This window comes from Mytilus galloprovincialis, chromosome 13, assembly GCF_965363235.1.
Source record: "Mytilus galloprovincialis chromosome 13, xbMytGall1.hap1.1, whole genome shotgun sequence".
Lineage (NCBI taxonomy): Eukaryota > Metazoa > Mollusca > Bivalvia > Mytilida > Mytilidae > Mytilus > Mytilus galloprovincialis.
Genome location: NC_134850.1, coordinates 30,368,667 through 30,385,559, shown reverse-complemented (window position 1 = coordinate 30,385,559; position 16,893 = coordinate 30,368,667). Strand labels below are relative to the sequence as shown.

Below are 16,893 nucleotides of genomic sequence, written 5' to 3'. Positions count from 1 at the left end.
TATAAATCTTAAAGAGCATTAAAAACGAATCACTTTATTTGTATCACAAACAAATTATAATTGTATAACAATCAAACACACAAACCTTCTTGATAAGAAGAATCGATACTACAGAAACAATACAACATCATATTAAACATGGTGAAATGCAACAACTATTTTATCATATCTTTTTTATCCTCCAATCAGTGTACATTTTTTTTTTAGTTCGAGGTTTTCGAGGTTTTCTCGATTTGACCATGTATAGAAACTGAAAGTTAAACGTAAATTTTTTTAAAATCTTTGGCTTTCCATCATTTTTGCCTCCTACTAGATGATTATTTAGAAAGTTTCTGCCTAACTTTGATAATAAAAAAGAAAATGTCATGAACTAGTCGAGGTGAAATCACCGACCATTTCTACAGTTGCTACATCTACAGCATTCGGTCTCTGGCAATCATATCATATCTTATTCCACATTAAACTTTTAGTTAGTTTATCAAATGGTGAACTGAAGTGTACCAAAATCCAGTTTAACAGTCAATGCGATGCAACCCTTTGTCAAGGTCTTGTAGGGGTTGTTGTAATGAATTTAAACACCATATCCCTCTTTTCTATCTTATGTTAAAAAAATATATTAAGTATTCACCCATTTACAATGAGACGATAGCTGTAGTTATTGTGAGAATAATTGTATTTTAAAATAGATGTCGTTTTCAATGTTACAAATGATTACAAGTACTATATAGGTACAATCATCAGTTTTGAATGCACATATTTTGAGTATCACAAAGAACTCCCCAATGATGCCCCATCGGATGGGGATGAGCAGAATTCTTCTTCCCATTCGATGAGTTCCTTCTTTAGTAACCAGAATGTCCTTTCAGAGGAACCGTGCTTCCTAAGTTCAACTCCAACCTGAAACAAACAAATTACCTTGATCTTAACACTGAAAACGAATGAAATATTGCCTTTTAAATCATGCTTTATGTGTAAAATTATATAATTATCATTATTCCATCATAGTATGAATGTCAATGAGACAACTCTCCACAAGAGACCAAATAAAACAAAAATTAACAACCATAGGTCACCGTACGGCCTTCAACAATGAACACAGCCCATACCGAAATGTCATGTATTATATAATCAAATGCTGTTTTGAACCATCGGATTTCAGGTTTACTTTAAAAAAAAATCATTTGTAAATTGCCGATTACCTTTGAAACAATAATGTGTCCTTAGAACAAGGAAGCCCCACTCAAACTATCATTTTCTATGTTCAGTAGACCGTAAAATTGGCATATCAATTAGAAAGATCATATCATAGGGAACTTGTGTACTAAGTTTCTAGCTAATTGAAGTTAAACTTTAACCTGAAGCGGGACAGACGCACAGGCCGAAAAAAATAATCCCCATACATGGAACATAAAAATAAGAAATTCTTCAAGGATAGAAATCTTGTTGGTACAGTTACAGCAGTTTGTAGTTCTCGAATGAAAAGCCATAATTATAGGATTAAACGCCTTTTTAAAGGAATTCCTTTAAAAAGGCGTTTAATCCTTATTATTCTTTAAAATTGGAAATAGGGAAAATATGTTTCCACACTCTTTACCTCTATCCCACGTAAGTTGTATATTTGTGTCATTGAATAGGACTGGCGCATGAATTTGTTTGTTGGCTTACGCAAAGATATGTACTCCTTGAAATTTGCAATTTGATAAAAATAAACTACAAACATTCTTATTATCATGCAAACAAATCTTTTTGTTTTTGTTATCTTATTTAACAATTAAAGTGCAATGAAATAAATTTTGTTAACGTCTGTGTTATTATCGCCGCCATCTTGTTTACTTTGGTTACGAAAAGATTTTCGGTCATGTCGTCTATCGAAAATTCAAACATGACGTCCTTCAAACGCTTTGAGTACACACCCGTGGTAAAATAATTATGAATATATTGTTAGGGCTGTTCCTATTGTACTCCCACGCCATATGTATTTTAATGAATGAGCTACCCGACGTCATAGAACAACGACGTCAGAATATAAGCATTTTACGAGAAAATCATCACAACAAGAAAACGTAAACAAACGATGCAAAATGTGATATAAGCCATTTTTTTTTAAACATACAAGACATTTATGTTAATTATCATTAAATTCATCCAAAACTATCTAAATACATTATTGTAAATAGTTTAAGCCTGTCACTAATTCAGTTTGTTCCGTTCTTTTACACCAATTGAATAGTGTGTTTATTTATGGGAACGGCAAATATCAGCCTCCACCTAGAGCGCTTCGATCCAAAAGAATTACCGTATTTGTCCTATTAGAATTGAAATAATTCATGGGGGCTTGTATATATCTAGATTTTACCACGGGTTGTCCCTTTATGCCGATATTTTGCCCCTCGCTATCACTCAGGGTAAAATATTTGTCATAAAGGGCCAACCCGTGGTAAAATCACGATATATTCACGCCCCCATGAATTATTTCTTAAATAACCAACGTCGAGATCAACTACCGAAAGTCTTCTCGACCAATCATATCAACGTATTACCTAATATGTAAATCATATATGAATTATTCAATTTTTAAGGCATAAAGCGACGAATGGAATGGTAATAGTATTGTTACTATCTAACCATGCAATTTTTTTAGCATTCTTCATGATCATGTTTGCAAGTGATGTATTTATAGTTTATTGTTGGACTTTCTCGCTTGAGCCGGTACGTATGAGATGACCAATGATAATCTGTTTATCGCTATTTTACCATGACTACGTTATTAATTTCCTTGACAACGCAACGTGTGTCTTTGTTTCTAGCGATAATTTTTCATATTATTCTACTTTGCTGAGAAATATAGATTCCACAACTGCAACAAGTGTATTACGATATTTCTCCACTCGAGACAGTTAACTTTTGATATTTTAAGCGTAAGCTTGCAGATCTTTTTAACGAAATAAAATTTAACTGTTGAGAGTGGAGACATATCGTAAAACTCGAGTTATAGTGGTGGAATCTGTTTCTTTTATGATTTTTATCCTTTTTTTTTTTTTTTTTTAAAGATTTGGTGAAAGTAGTGTATTTTTATGTGACGTCAACAGGCATAGCCGATTTTTTTCATGACGTCAAAATAGGAAAATTTTGAAAAAAAACCCAAGAAAATATAACGTCACAATTAAATTTCGACCAATCATTTGCCGATAACAGATTTTTTACTAGTGAGGAGAAATATTTTTCTCGCACTGCTCAAGAAGTGTGAAAACAGCACAGACATTAGAGAAAGGGAATTTTTAGTCAGTAAGTTCAAAGAAAAATTTCGTAAAATAGCGATAACTAAAATTATCCGTCCAATACAAGGTAAAATCTTACCGTAACTTTAGAAACATCTCTCGGTCTCATCTCAAATCCACCCATTTCATGCAGCAATGTAAATGTAGACTGGCTGATTTGGATCTTATTAACTAAAATATGCATAATTTATGTTTTTTGATTGAGTTAAACCTGCCAATTGATATTTTATCGTGTGTTTTTTTCTATGTTGTGATGTTATGCGATTGTTTCAGAAAAAGGGATAAGGTTTGGTACTATTAAAACGTTAATCCCGCTGCAAATGTTTGCACCTGTCAGGAATCTGATGTACAGTAGTTGTCGTTTGTTTATGTAATTTATACGTGTAGATTAGACCGTTGATTTTCTCGTTTGAATGGTTTTACACTAGTAATTTTGAGGCCCTTTATAGCTTGTTGTTCGGTGTGAGCCAAGGCTCCGTGTTGAAGGTCGTACATTGACCTATAATGGTTTACTTTTATAAATTGTTATTTGGATGGAGAGTTGTCTCATTGGCACTCACACCACATCTTCCTATATCTATAAAGGTATGAATGAATTTAACGAATGAATGTGTTTTCAAAATATTTTAGGTATTGAGCATTGAATATAACAAGTTCGACCGGACTGATAGTACATGTATGCACTAAAGAAGAAACAATTTCACACAGAACGTAGTGATTGATATTGTGAATATTTGTCCACAGTGCACACACTCTTTGCTTACAGTGATCTGAAAACACTCCATTCTACTTTCTGGCTTCTATTTCGGGATGCTCTGATTTTGTCGTCCCCAAACACGCCTCTAAAAATTATGTGGATGCAAAGTACAGAAAACTAATCTGTACCTTAATCAAATTGCGATATGCGAGAACTTGTTTGAAACTTTACCTAAATCAAAATAAACATAGAACTATGTGTAGGCAAAATACGGACACCTAATGTATGTTTTAATCAGAGTGGGATGTACGCGAAACCAAAATAAACATATTGAAGACAGTACTTTGACATATAATGGTTTACTTTTACAAATTGTGACTTGGACGGAAAGTTGTCTTATTAGCATTTATACTACATCATCCTATATCTATATAGAGTTGTTTAATTGGTAATCCTACCACATCTTCTTTTTTACATGTAGTTTGAATCGATAGTTTCGTGATGTAGAACACATAGTTAATTAAAACATTTTTTTTAAGTTTGTAAGTATATATACCTTCAGCTGATGATTCCATTATAGCAGCAACACGTACTGTTGATCCAAACAAACAATACCTAGGATTCTTATTCCCAACGACTCCTGCTACAACAGGACCTATAAAGTAAATATATGCATACGGTTTGAGGTTTAATGATGACAATATATGCTAAACATATTCATTCAAGTGCAGTGGCGGATCTAGGAGGAGTAGATGAATTACGTTACCTTTGATCGCCCCAAAAAATAAATATACAATGTTTTTCACGATTAATATGTTTTTAGGATAAAATAATTTATCCTGCAATTGGGTGTTCTACTATACAGATATAGCCCTACAGATATCGCTATGCTGTATCTGTATACTATACAGATATCGCTTTAAAGCTCCGCCCACTGTCGGACTGAGTATTGTATGAACCGGCGTGACCTCAGAATGTGTATTGCAATCGCATTCCAACGACGTATCAATTGTGAATTAACGATTTCTTGTATACGTTTTGTTTCTTTTCCAACATTTCTTTAGAGCAATAATAATCTCACCAATTTTCTGATAACATACACAACATGCACAAATAAACAGCAGTCTTTTCTACGATGACAACTATCGATACAAAAACTTGAATGTGTATGATTGTATAACAAAACTAACCATGTCAATTTCAGCATGCATGTTTAGTGAATGTCGAGTCTGAAGCGTAGGGCAACTCGTACATCCCTGTTTCAAATTGAACAATGTTTTGTTATTTGTTTTTACTGTTGAAATTAGTTGTTATGATCTGTTATGTTAAAATAGATAATTTTTCACTTTGAGCGATGAATTATTGTTGACCATTCGACCATTCCTAAACAAATTAGATTCATCACCTCATTTACCCAATACAGAGTATCAATAGTATAAAAATTACCAAAATATCAATAAACTTATAAACAGAACACTAACTCCGTATTTTTAAAGTAGAAAATCCCTGTTTGAAAAGACATTATCATAATATATACTCAATCTTAATAACCCAAGATTTAAGATATAACTATATGACCATAAATACTTAGTAAAGACCTTATTGCTATTATGAATCCAGAAATTGTGATGCTTGAACAATTGACTTCTGGGACGTCTGCAACGGCGAACGAATAGCGAAAAGCAAGGTTGTCGTCTCTCCGGACTTTCCTGGAGGATTGCTGAATTAATGAGATTCAGTTCTTGCTTGGAACTTTAGCTTTAAGGTGTGTTAGAAGTATCACATGATAAATAGATAATGATGAAACCGACATCTATAAAAAATATTTTGCACTCTTCTTCATATTCTTGCATATTATAAAGGCAAGGTTAATCGTTATCTGATTTTAATCGTTACCTGAATGACAGCCGACTCTTATTTTGAACTTCTCGCCAGGAAATTGAGGAAGTTCAAGTCTGGTCACGTGATGCAATAAATCCAACGATAGAGTTGCAATTTCAGACGCGTGTCTGTGGCGGTTTCTTCTAGGCACACCTACAATCATCGAGTAAATTAATAGTGAAGATAAATCAATAATAAAAGCATTGTATATTTTGCATGATCAATACGCCGGCGGCGATTGCCACTGGTGAGAATCTGTTTTAGTATGATCTTTTGAAGGTGTGGTATGATTGCCAATGAGACAACTCTCAACAAGAATCCAAATGACACCGAAATAAACAACTATAGTTCACCGTACGGCCTTCAACAATGAGCTAAGTAAGTCCGTACAGCAAAGTTTTGCTTGGATAGCAAAATTAGTCAACTCAGACTGGTTTACATGATAACCAAAAGAGGCCATAGAGATTTAGGCAGTTATTTCATTTGCTAACATATAAAGATCGTATTTCATCATGGTCCTTTGAAATATGGCAAGGTATTTGAATAAAAAGAAGGAATAATTAATGCGAATCACGCGAATTATAAACGAAGTCAGACTACAATGTATATGCTTGAACTTTTGTAGCTAATTTTGAGCTTTCTGTTCCTTTTACATTTTGTTGATAAAATCTCTTTAATTGGTTGCCTCAGAAACGTTTTATTATCTACCTTTACCAGAAAAGCCCATATATCAGCCACTGCTATTTAAGTAGTTGAGTAGGCGAAGAGGAACACGACCAAAAGATACCTTTAAAGGGAGTAACAAGTTTGAAATTTTGTTATTTAATATGATTTCTTATGATTAAAACAAAGCTATTTAAACAATAGTCATATAGATTACTAAAAATTAGACCAACAAATTTACAATATGATTATATGTATGAGCAAATGAACAAAATTAAAAGTAACTAAAGTCGTGAATGGAGTTTCAAGAATGTATAGCATTTTCTGACTAAATATTTAAAGCTTAATTAGGAAAACACGGCTTTGAGAATTTCCATCGGAGTTCCTTATTTTTGGCATTTTACTTTTTTCACGCTAACATGATTTTTTTGAAAGCATTACCTGATACAACCAAATAGCCGTCTCCTACCGTCTCTACTTTGTACACATCATACAAATTAATTCTGTTATCAAAGCAGGAAAAGAGGATATTCAACATTTCAGTCACTTGTAATGGCGAACTATTGGACGACAATTTGGTAAAGCCAACCATATCACTCTGTAGAATGGTGCATTCTTGGAATTGTTCGGCATTAACGCTATGGTTTTCTTTCAGGTGCTGTGCAACAGACTTAGGTAACATCTGGAACAGAATCTCTTCACTCTGTTTTTTCTCCTTGTTCAATGCTTTAGTCCTAGAAATAAAATAATGCTTTTTTATAAAGAAAGGCAACAGTAGTATACTGTTGTTCAAACTCATAAATCCATGGACAAAAAACAAAATCGGGGTAACAAACTAAAACTGAGGGAAGCGCATTAAATATAAGAGGAGAACAACGACACAACACTACAATGTAACACACACAGAAACGGACAAAGCATCAGACAAAATCCCACGAGAATAACAAATATAACATCAAAACCAAATACATGAATTTGGGATAGACAAGTACCGTGACACGTCTTATCGCAATGTCAATTTACACTAAAAAAAATAAGAGAAAACAAACGACGCAACGTTAAATTGTAACACACACAGAAACGAACTATAATATAACAATGTTATTTGTTGATTTTATAACATGTTTCAATTTGAAGATTTAGTAATGCTGTTCTGTATTGGTCAGTAGAGACAATAATGTTAATATGTTTACTACACATATAACTCTTAACTAGTGCATTTGTCCTGCTAATGAAATATCTGAACTTTTATTTATTTATGTCTTATGTAATTATGAATAAAAATGGTATTTTCTAGATTGTTTTTGCACTTGTCAATGTTTAGTCTTTTGACATTTCTAGATCTGAGGTAACTATAAACAAGTAGCCCTGTCATAAACGCGTTGGGAATCTTTCGCATTTGCCATGTCGGCCTTTTTTATAGCTGAACATACTGTAGGTAGTTTGCAAACAGATAAAATTTGCTGTCCTCTAAAGTGATGTTGCGAGTTTTGATGATTTCCTTAAACTTATGATGTCAGATTTCCGATGCGTTGTCTTCTCCCCCTTTTTGAACAGGCTAAACGTTCTTGTCAAGTAAGTTTCATATTATTGTCTTCTCATCTAACTTAGGTAATACTTAAACGATTCCTCAACCGAAAGTCACAAATACGTAAAGACAGACCCAACGTATTTTTGCATCACATTAGTCATAATTCCGTAAAATGTTTTCTTGACAAAGACTATGATGTCATATTTCATTTTGTTATATAAGTTATGAATATCAGCTAGACTCCAGATTTTCATTGGAAGCTTGTTTTTAAAATAATTATTGCCATATGATGCTACAATATTTTGGAAATTCGTAAAGCTGCGTTTATCGTGTTTAAAGCTGTATGGTACAAGGATTCTTAATTGTATAACTGTTGAATCCCAAGAGTCGCATAAGTTTTAATATGGTTGTATGCAATTGAGAAAAAAACGATATATGCTCAATACAGACAAATGTCAATAAATGTTTTGGGGGACGTAACTTGTCTGACATAGTTATTTTCATTTGTATAACGCTCTAACTCAGTAGTCGGTTCTTCCGAATCGACATGAGTTTATTTTTAAACCGATGTACATGAATTAATCAACCGAAGATAAATTACCCCCACCAACTGTTACAAATAACAACAAATATTAAGCCATGTCACACGACAAGAATTGTCAATGTTCAAGACTTAAACATTTAACGTGAGAAAGTCGCATTTTTTATGGATTTCAACCCCCAACTACAAATATCATTGTTGTATCAAATACTAAATCTACATTGTACGAACAGTCATCGGCATATAAAAAAGTCTTTAAACTTATTTATATTTATAATGTTACTTACTTCCTTGCAATCTGCAATGAGTATTTCTGAATATTAGACGTCAGCTTGTATACCGAGAAAGTAATGGTTGGACTGACCATTATTATTCCCAAAAAGATGGCTGCTGCAATAATCATGTTTGTCATATCAAGGGCTGCATTCTGTTCAAGTAATCTATTTATTTTTGATGTCAGTAGTCTTTGAGTATTTCGCATGACATCGCGATAAATGCTCATGTTTGAAAACCACCATTTTGCTGCAGATGTAGAACCCTCTTGTACAAGAGACGAATTAATTTTTATTTCGTTCCTCAATTTATTGATCTCTTGTAGAGTGTCGTTGTTTGTGTCGAGGTTCTTTTGATATATGTCTGATGCCGTTTCTGAGTACATTCTTGCAGATTCAAAATGTGCTCTAGCCGTATCTTGGCTTTCAATAAAAAGGATATAATGAGATCTATCACGGAATGAACCGACCGAGTAATAATAAATACCGTAGCCTCGTTCTCGACCAATATATTCACTTGAGATTATAAGTTCTTGATATCCTACCAATGTCTTCCAAATCAATCCTGTGTTCAGCTCGCTGACCGCTTCATACATCCAGCGTATGAATATATCGATGTGATTAGAATAAAAGTTAATTTCGGCAGTCACGCTGGTGTTTGTTGAGTCTAGTTCATAACGATGTCTATTTATAAAGTTAATATACCATTCACGTGACTGGAATTCCTTTAACTTGTTGCTTGAACTAACTGGCCACGATGATAATTTATCTAAAGCCTCGTCTGTCTGGGGGTATGCTTGTAATAAATCTGATTTAGTATCGGAACCAATCCTACTTAAATACAACGAACTCATATCACGTTCATTTTGGAGAGCCATGAGGAAATCTCCGAGTTCTACACCGAATTCAATCCGCATCATCACCTCAGCTGTATTCATATACATTGATAGAGAGTTAGAGAAATCGACTGCAGTAATTGCTGTTAAAACGGCCAGTGGAAATAAAACCACAGTCAACATCTTTGCCAGTTGTTTTCTTTGACCAGCTGTTGTTATTGGATTGCCTACAATTAGAAAAGCATACGCCTGGTTATGATATAACGTTTAATAACATAACAATGTTTTAAGCTAAGTCTACGGGCTAAAGACTGTCCTTTGATATATAATGGCTTACTTTTACAAATTGTGACTTGGATGGAGAGTTGTCTCATTGACATTCATACCACATCTTCGTATATCTATTGTCTATAATTAATTTTTAAAACGTATAAGTGTATTCCTTAAATTTTAAATGTATAAATATAACCTTTGTCTGAAATTTGATCAACACAAATATATTTGTTGATTAGTAGAGTTGTTAGGACATTCCTCTATTTTGGATACTCCATTAACATCGCAGAAAAGCGTCTGCATTGTATTCATGACAACTTTTAAATCATCCCTACTGTTTTTTTTTAAATTGATTGCTTACTGTCCTCATCAATTTCATCTTGGATTGTCACACATTACATTATATATATATTAGCATTTTGATGAAGTATCTTGCAGATAGACAGTTTTGTCAACAAACCAGACAGTCGTATCCACACATTAATATTTTACACCTCAAAATATGTTACAACTCCTTGACTGATATACTACTGCGTTTTTGTACTGATGGTTATTTTTCTTTCTTTTTTGCCATGGCTTTGTCAGTTTATTTTCGACTTATGAGGTCGAATGTCCTTCGGTGTCCTTCTACATAAGAAAATGTCTGTACCGAGTCAGGAATATGACAGTTGTTATTCATTCGTTTTATATGTTTGATCTTTGATTTTGGCATTTGATTAGGAACTTTCTGTTTTGAATTTTCCTCGGAGTTCGGTAGTTTTTGTTAATTTACTTTTTTCACCTATTTTTCTTAGAAGGGTAACGTTGGGTTTTCATATACATGTATTAAATAAGAAAGAAGCAGATGAAATTGGTGTTTATTCACTTGACTGTATGTTGGCACATAGTAAAACATTTTGCGTATCATACGTATAATAGGAGGAATTGAATCAGCTACGAACCCAAGAAAACAATCTTATATTTTACCTTTAAAAGATAATTTAAAAAAGGGTATATCTACCATTGAGTTATGAAGAAAAGATTAAAACATAGATATGCTTTTTTTCTGGATTCAACTTCACCGTGAACGCATAAATAAAAAACAAAATGAAAGCAAAAGATTGATAAATACTGATATATGTTTAAGGAGTTAAACTTTAGCAATGACATACCTATGCATACTCTTTTGCAGGGCTCTAGTCGTTTACCAACAGTTAACATTCCCATTATAGCTTCATTCAGTTCTGTAGGTGATAACGATAGCGTTGAAGAAAGACTATTAGAACGATGTAACTTAGTGCCTGGAGATTTTCGATTCTTTATCGATTCCACAGGAATCACTCTGTTACGACCAGCCATTTTTAGCTGTAAAAATATAACGAATAACAAATATATGTAGAGCAGAAAAAAAGAGCAGAGGTTCAAATAGCAATTTGTGGATCCCTAAATTCTTTTTTAAAAGCACATTGACCCATATATTTTTATAGAAGATAACGAAATGGTTCATTTCCTGTCATCTTGACTAAAATGACATGCATCATGTGTTGTTTTACATTTACTATTTACTAAAATGTATGGAAAGCAGAACTATATATTTTTTACAGTTGTGTTATTAATGGGTCATTATACATATTGACCAAAAGCTTATGTCCTTATATTTACGGTTAAAATTCTGTCATTTTTCCTAATGCATCATTTGTTTTTTTTACATTTAATCCTTAATAAAGATTTGGGAAGCAGGCCTTACGGTCATAAACTTTTCGACCATTGTACTTGTTTTTTGTATTCGTACTGGGAAATCAACCAATCAAAATGTTGGATTTCATGTTTCGAGCATGATTTTTGTGCTCCAAACACTGAGCAAAGTTTTATGACTTCAACCCCAGGTCTCTATTTCTATTTACAGTTGTGTAATTAATGGGTCATTACAGATTGATGCAATGGTTTTATCAGACTGAAAAAATTGATTGGCAGATCCTTGTATAATTGTAATACTATATTTCATACTTCTAATAAAAGTCTATATTGTGTTTGTAAGTTATAGCTTCCAGACTAATTTTTTGTGACTCCCCTAATTTTGTTTTAGAACTAAAAAGGCTACAATTTAAGTCAATGTGTCTTTCCTTTGGATTTCTTCTTGTAAATACCAAATGTAACATTTGCTCAGTAGCTAGTCTTTCGGTACTGGCATCATTTAAGGTTTACATAATATCTATAGACATCATGTCGATAGTTTAAATAATTGTTCTAAAAAAGGGTTACAATTCTGTCAAATAAATTACAATTTAAGCTGTTTTTGATGCGACTGTCATACAAGTGAAAGGATTAGCGCTATAAAACCAGCTTCAATCCACCATGGTTACATTTGAAAATACATGTACCAAGTTAGAAATATGACAGTTGTTCTCCATTCCTTCGATGTGTTTTATCATTTAATTTTGCCATTTGATTACGGTCTTTCCGTTTTAAATTTTCCTCGGAGTTCATTATTTTTGTGATTTTACTATTTGGCTATTTTTTTGTAGACCTTTTGATTTTGTTGCTGAGGGTTTTTGTTTTCAAAATCTTCGTCTTCGAGTCTTCTTCATGTTCTCACGGAAAGTTTTTTATTTTACGTTGTTGACATTTTTTTAGACATATATTTTCCTTTAAAATCAAATGTTTCAAACCAGGTATTTCTAATAACTGTTCATAAAATGTTGAAAACTATTCAAAACTCTCTACTCCTAACATGAAAACCTATTAAGCAACATTTTTTCGAACTTTTCGGCTTTTATTGTTTTTCAACATTGTTGTTGATTCGAGCTTCATCGATGAGTCGTACAAAACAATTTCTGTCTTGTCCATCTCTCTTTTTTTTACATCCTGTCATCACTTTCTGTTATTCAAATAATTTTATTTCTTAAACTGTTTAAGTTGAAAAGAATCAATAATCCTAAAATAACATTTTACATTTCATAATTCGCATTTTTCATAAAAAAAAAATTGTGGATAGACCTGTGCTGTAAGAAATTTGATACAATTTATTGTTTAAGGATGTTCGAGATATAAGCCATTGAAAATTAGAACCCTTTTTTCTTTATAAAAATATGAAAAAATAACAAAGAGTTTATAGGATTTTCATGTGTGGCTTTTAAAAAAAAATTAAATGTAATAAAATTATCAAAAGAGGGGTTAGAGGGGATTTTTTAATGCCACTATATGTACATTTATCGGACCACAGATAAATTATCACGTTGTGATTGGTTAAATGCCGTCACGTGGTGACCCCCTATGAGACCGTATGGGGTTAGTAAGTTTCATATGGGGTTCATGACGCGTTAATGGCGACGTCATCTATTAATGTTGTGTTTCATTGTTTATTTTTCAACAAAACGCCGCAGAAAAAGACCAGCGTCCGATAAATTCGTTATACGGTTAACTACTGACCCTTTACGGATCCATAGAGGGTGAATAAAATGCATAGGGGACTCGGCCTCCGGCCTAACCCCCTATGGATTTTACTAACCCTCTATGGATCCGTATGGGGTCAGTAGCGAACCATATAACTTATAGGATAAAACCAGAGGCTTCCGATATCTGGCAAAAATTCAAAAACAAGAGGATCGAACATCCGAAATTCGTTTCTTACGTTACATAGAGAAGAATGAGATGGATTCTTTTTCCAATTGAACTCTTTTCACAATCAATCTTAATGAATACAAAATAATTCTATATTAATATTTAGAAATCATAGAATCTCTTGTTAAAAGTTTAAACTATGTGTGACTATCAGTTCGTCACATAAACATACACAAATTTGTTTGCAATCATACCACATCTTTTTATTTTTATAAAGCAATGCCTTGTTTGCAATCATACCACATCTTCTTTATTTTTATAAAGCAATGCTTTTTGTAAGTTTATTGAATAAAACTAATACAATACAACAATGTTTTAAACCTTACCTTTGTCCTTTCCTTTAGAGAAAAATGATATATACTTGAAATCAATGTTACCAGTTTAAAAGGAAAATGAAGCAAATGAAAATGTAAGCGATAATGAGATCTTCATATAGCGAAATAGCTCAATTAGGCAGATGTCTATATTTAAATATTTTTTTATACCACTCTAACAACTGCATCAACTAATATAAATAGCAACAGTCTTATATATAATGAGGCAGTAATTGATGAAGTTTTTATTTAGCTTGCCTTTTTTGCAAATATCGTTTTTGATGTGAAGCATACACGAAATTATTTAAATAAAAAAAGTATCAAAAAATGAATTCAAGACAGTTTTCAAGGACCGTCTCAGAAAAAAGGAAAATACCAAAAATACAAAAGTGCGTTTTCAAATGGCAAAATTAAAAGCTCATCAGGATATCTAAATATATATAAAAGGCAACAGTAGTATACCGCTGTTCGAAATTCATAAATCGATTGAGAAAAAAACCCAAATCCGGGTTAAAATAGGAAATTTGACTCTGGCATAAATGATCTCTCTTTAAAGTTTAACATATTCTCAATTCTATATTAAAATGTTCTGGTAGGGATGTAATAAGGAATGCAGTGTTTTTATAAAGTACCCTCTGTCATGTTAAATTAATGGCATTAAACAAAATGATATGTTAAGGCAAATCAAAGTGGGACATAATCAGAACTTATGCAATTCAATTAAGTTCAAATAAATCAAGACACCAGTACATAAAGGTACAATAATCGTGACAGCTAGAATATATATTCAACTTAATAGTTTCTCATTAGATGTGGAATATAACCCTTTCTGATCAAAGCAAGGACCATGTTCTTATCATATAAATGAAAATTATATTTTGTCATTTATTCTATACAAAAACAAATAGGTTAATTACAGCTGCCAGGTAATAATGCTAATTTACTTAAAACCTGGATGTATATCAATATTTATTAACCCCCACCAACCACCCATCACAATACAAATTGTTGAAGTACATTTTTTTTTCATGGTTTTACCTTAAACTCATCATAGATACCAGTATTTAAATTGTGAACACCGGACGAGATTTGCGTCAACAAAGACTCAGCAGTGGCGCTCCAATAAAAAAAAGAAAAAATATAAAACGAAGAAAAAGAGCATTGAATTCCCAAATTTCCGAAAGTTTTTCCAAAATACAGCTTAAGTTATACATTCCTTGTGTATCCTTAGTATTTTGAAAAATTTAAAGTTTTTAAACAGTAAAAATGCAGAATAAGACTATAACAATGATAATTTATGTCAACGCAGAAGTACAATTTTTTCGTTAATTGTTCAAATAAAAGAAAAAAACATATTTAGCAATAGCTTAAATTTTGAGGTGCTATTTCACCATATAATATTTATTTTTTTATAGATATTCAGGAAAAAAACCAAACTTTTAATAGCAGGGTAGTTTCACTTTTTTTAGTCATTTAAGACACACGTTATTCCATGTGCTTCGTTCCCGGCAATACTTTTTTTCAATCTTATTTTGTATACGTCGTTGTTTTTTGTTGGTTTTTTTTTCTTATCATATCCCGTTATTTTTAAGAAAAACAATAAATTTTAGAAAATCTATGTTATCCAAACATGACAGTATAAACAAATTAAAAATACAAACAGTTAAACGCATGCTATCAAAAGAAAATACGAATAAAAGGAAAACTTTATCATATGTCATACCCAGGGTTTCCCATGGGTCAATTATTTTTTTCGCCACCTATTTCGCCAAAACAATATATTTTTCGCCACTTTATTATTTTTTTTTCGCCAAGTAACATTAATATATTTTTCGTTTAAAATTTACCTTTTTTCTACCCCCTCCTCCCTTAAATAAGTTGATTTTGCCTCATTGTGTCAATGATTATTCTCTCAAACTTATTTTAGAGTCTACATTTAATGAATAAACACTAATCATTTACTTTAAAACAACAGAAATTTTTTAAACTTAAAAGTGAAAAATATTCATTGTTTTTTTATACAACTTTTCTAAATGAGGGAGCCACTATATTTTTAATTATAAAGAAGATATAAGTCCTGGAATATAACAGAATTAATGGACATATTTTGATCATATAATATCAGTATAGTTCGTAGGGAAAGTTTCTTTGAAAGAAGAATACTGATGTGCCCTTTTGTATTTAGAAGTGGTTTTTACAACAAATCAAAAGCTTTTATCACATGAAACTGATCCCTCATTTCATGTGTAGTCATTACATTAAAGGGTTACTCTCATTCAAGGGGTTATTCCCAACCTTTTGGATAGATTTCTTCATAACGACAGTTTTCTTTTCTTGATCATCGTATTAAAATGAAAAAAGTTGAGCAGTTAAACTATGCTTGAAACTCGTGTGTCAGTCAAACGACTTTCAAGTAGTCTCCCTAATCAATTACCTATATTAAAGTCAAAGGATAATAAAAGTTTTATATCAATTATATGGCCATTTTTATAAATTTCCTGTTACAAAATTTTTCGAAAAACAAAGGATTTCCTTATCTCAGGAATAGACTACCTTGGACGTATTTGGCACAACTTTTTGAAATTTTTGGTTCTCACTGCTCTTCAACTTCGTGCTTGTTCGGCCTTACAACTTTTTTGATCTGAGTGTCACTGATGAGTATTCTGTAGACGAAACGCGCGTCTGGCGTATTAAATTATAATCCTGCTACCTTTCATAACTATTGCAAAGTCTATCTTCTTTTATGCATTTAAAAACTTATGATGCTACTGCAAGTATGAATTCATTTTTTGCCCTTTTCTCTTTATTTCTATGAGAAAACTTTTACATGTAGAAAAGATAATGAGATAGTAATTTTATACGCAAAAATTGTTAAGTGACGAAGCAATGTTCTAGGACGAAACTCTTTCAATGTTTAGTATATATTTAAATATATGACCTTCATTCTTTCATGGACAATTTAGGCTCTCATGTGTTTTTTATACTTATTACTTTAAAAGGCAACAGT

The 16,893-nt window shown here is 32.1% G+C and overlaps 1 protein-coding gene across 1 annotated transcript; it reads right to left on the bottom strand.

Annotated features, from left to right (window-relative positions):
• Window positions 1–216: 216 nt before the first annotated feature.
• Window positions 217–13,959, bottom strand: LOC143056563 (uncharacterized). Its single transcript, XM_076229665.1, has 8 exons — window positions 13,899–13,959; window positions 11,124–11,316; window positions 8,879–9,926; window positions 6,961–7,253; window positions 5,872–6,009; window positions 4,532–4,630; window positions 3,358–3,449; window positions 217–897 (listed from the first exon to the last, which is right to left on the bottom strand). Exons 2-8 carry the CDS (start codon window positions 11,308–11,310, stop codon window positions 766–768), a joined length of 1,989 nt encoding a protein of 662 aa, XP_076085780.1. The 5' UTR covers window positions 11,311–11,316; window positions 13,899–13,959; the 3' UTR covers window positions 217–765.
• Between the last annotated feature and the right edge of the window lie 2,934 nt (window positions 13,960–16,893).

Bases quoted from the DNA above. Each gene is read 5' to 3' on its own strand.
- LOC143056563 (XM_076229665.1), bottom strand. From the start codon at position 11,310: ATGGCTGGTCGTAACAGAGTGATTCCTGTGGAATCGATAAAGAATCGA. The intron at 7,254-8,878 runs GTAAGTAACATT...TTTTATTTCTAG, and splicing joins TCATTGCAGATTGCAAGGAA to GACTAAAGCATTGAACAAGG. The intron at 3,450-4,531 runs GTATATATACTT...TGCATATTTTAG, and splicing joins AATGGAATCATCAGCTGAAG to TTAATAAGATCCAAATCAGC.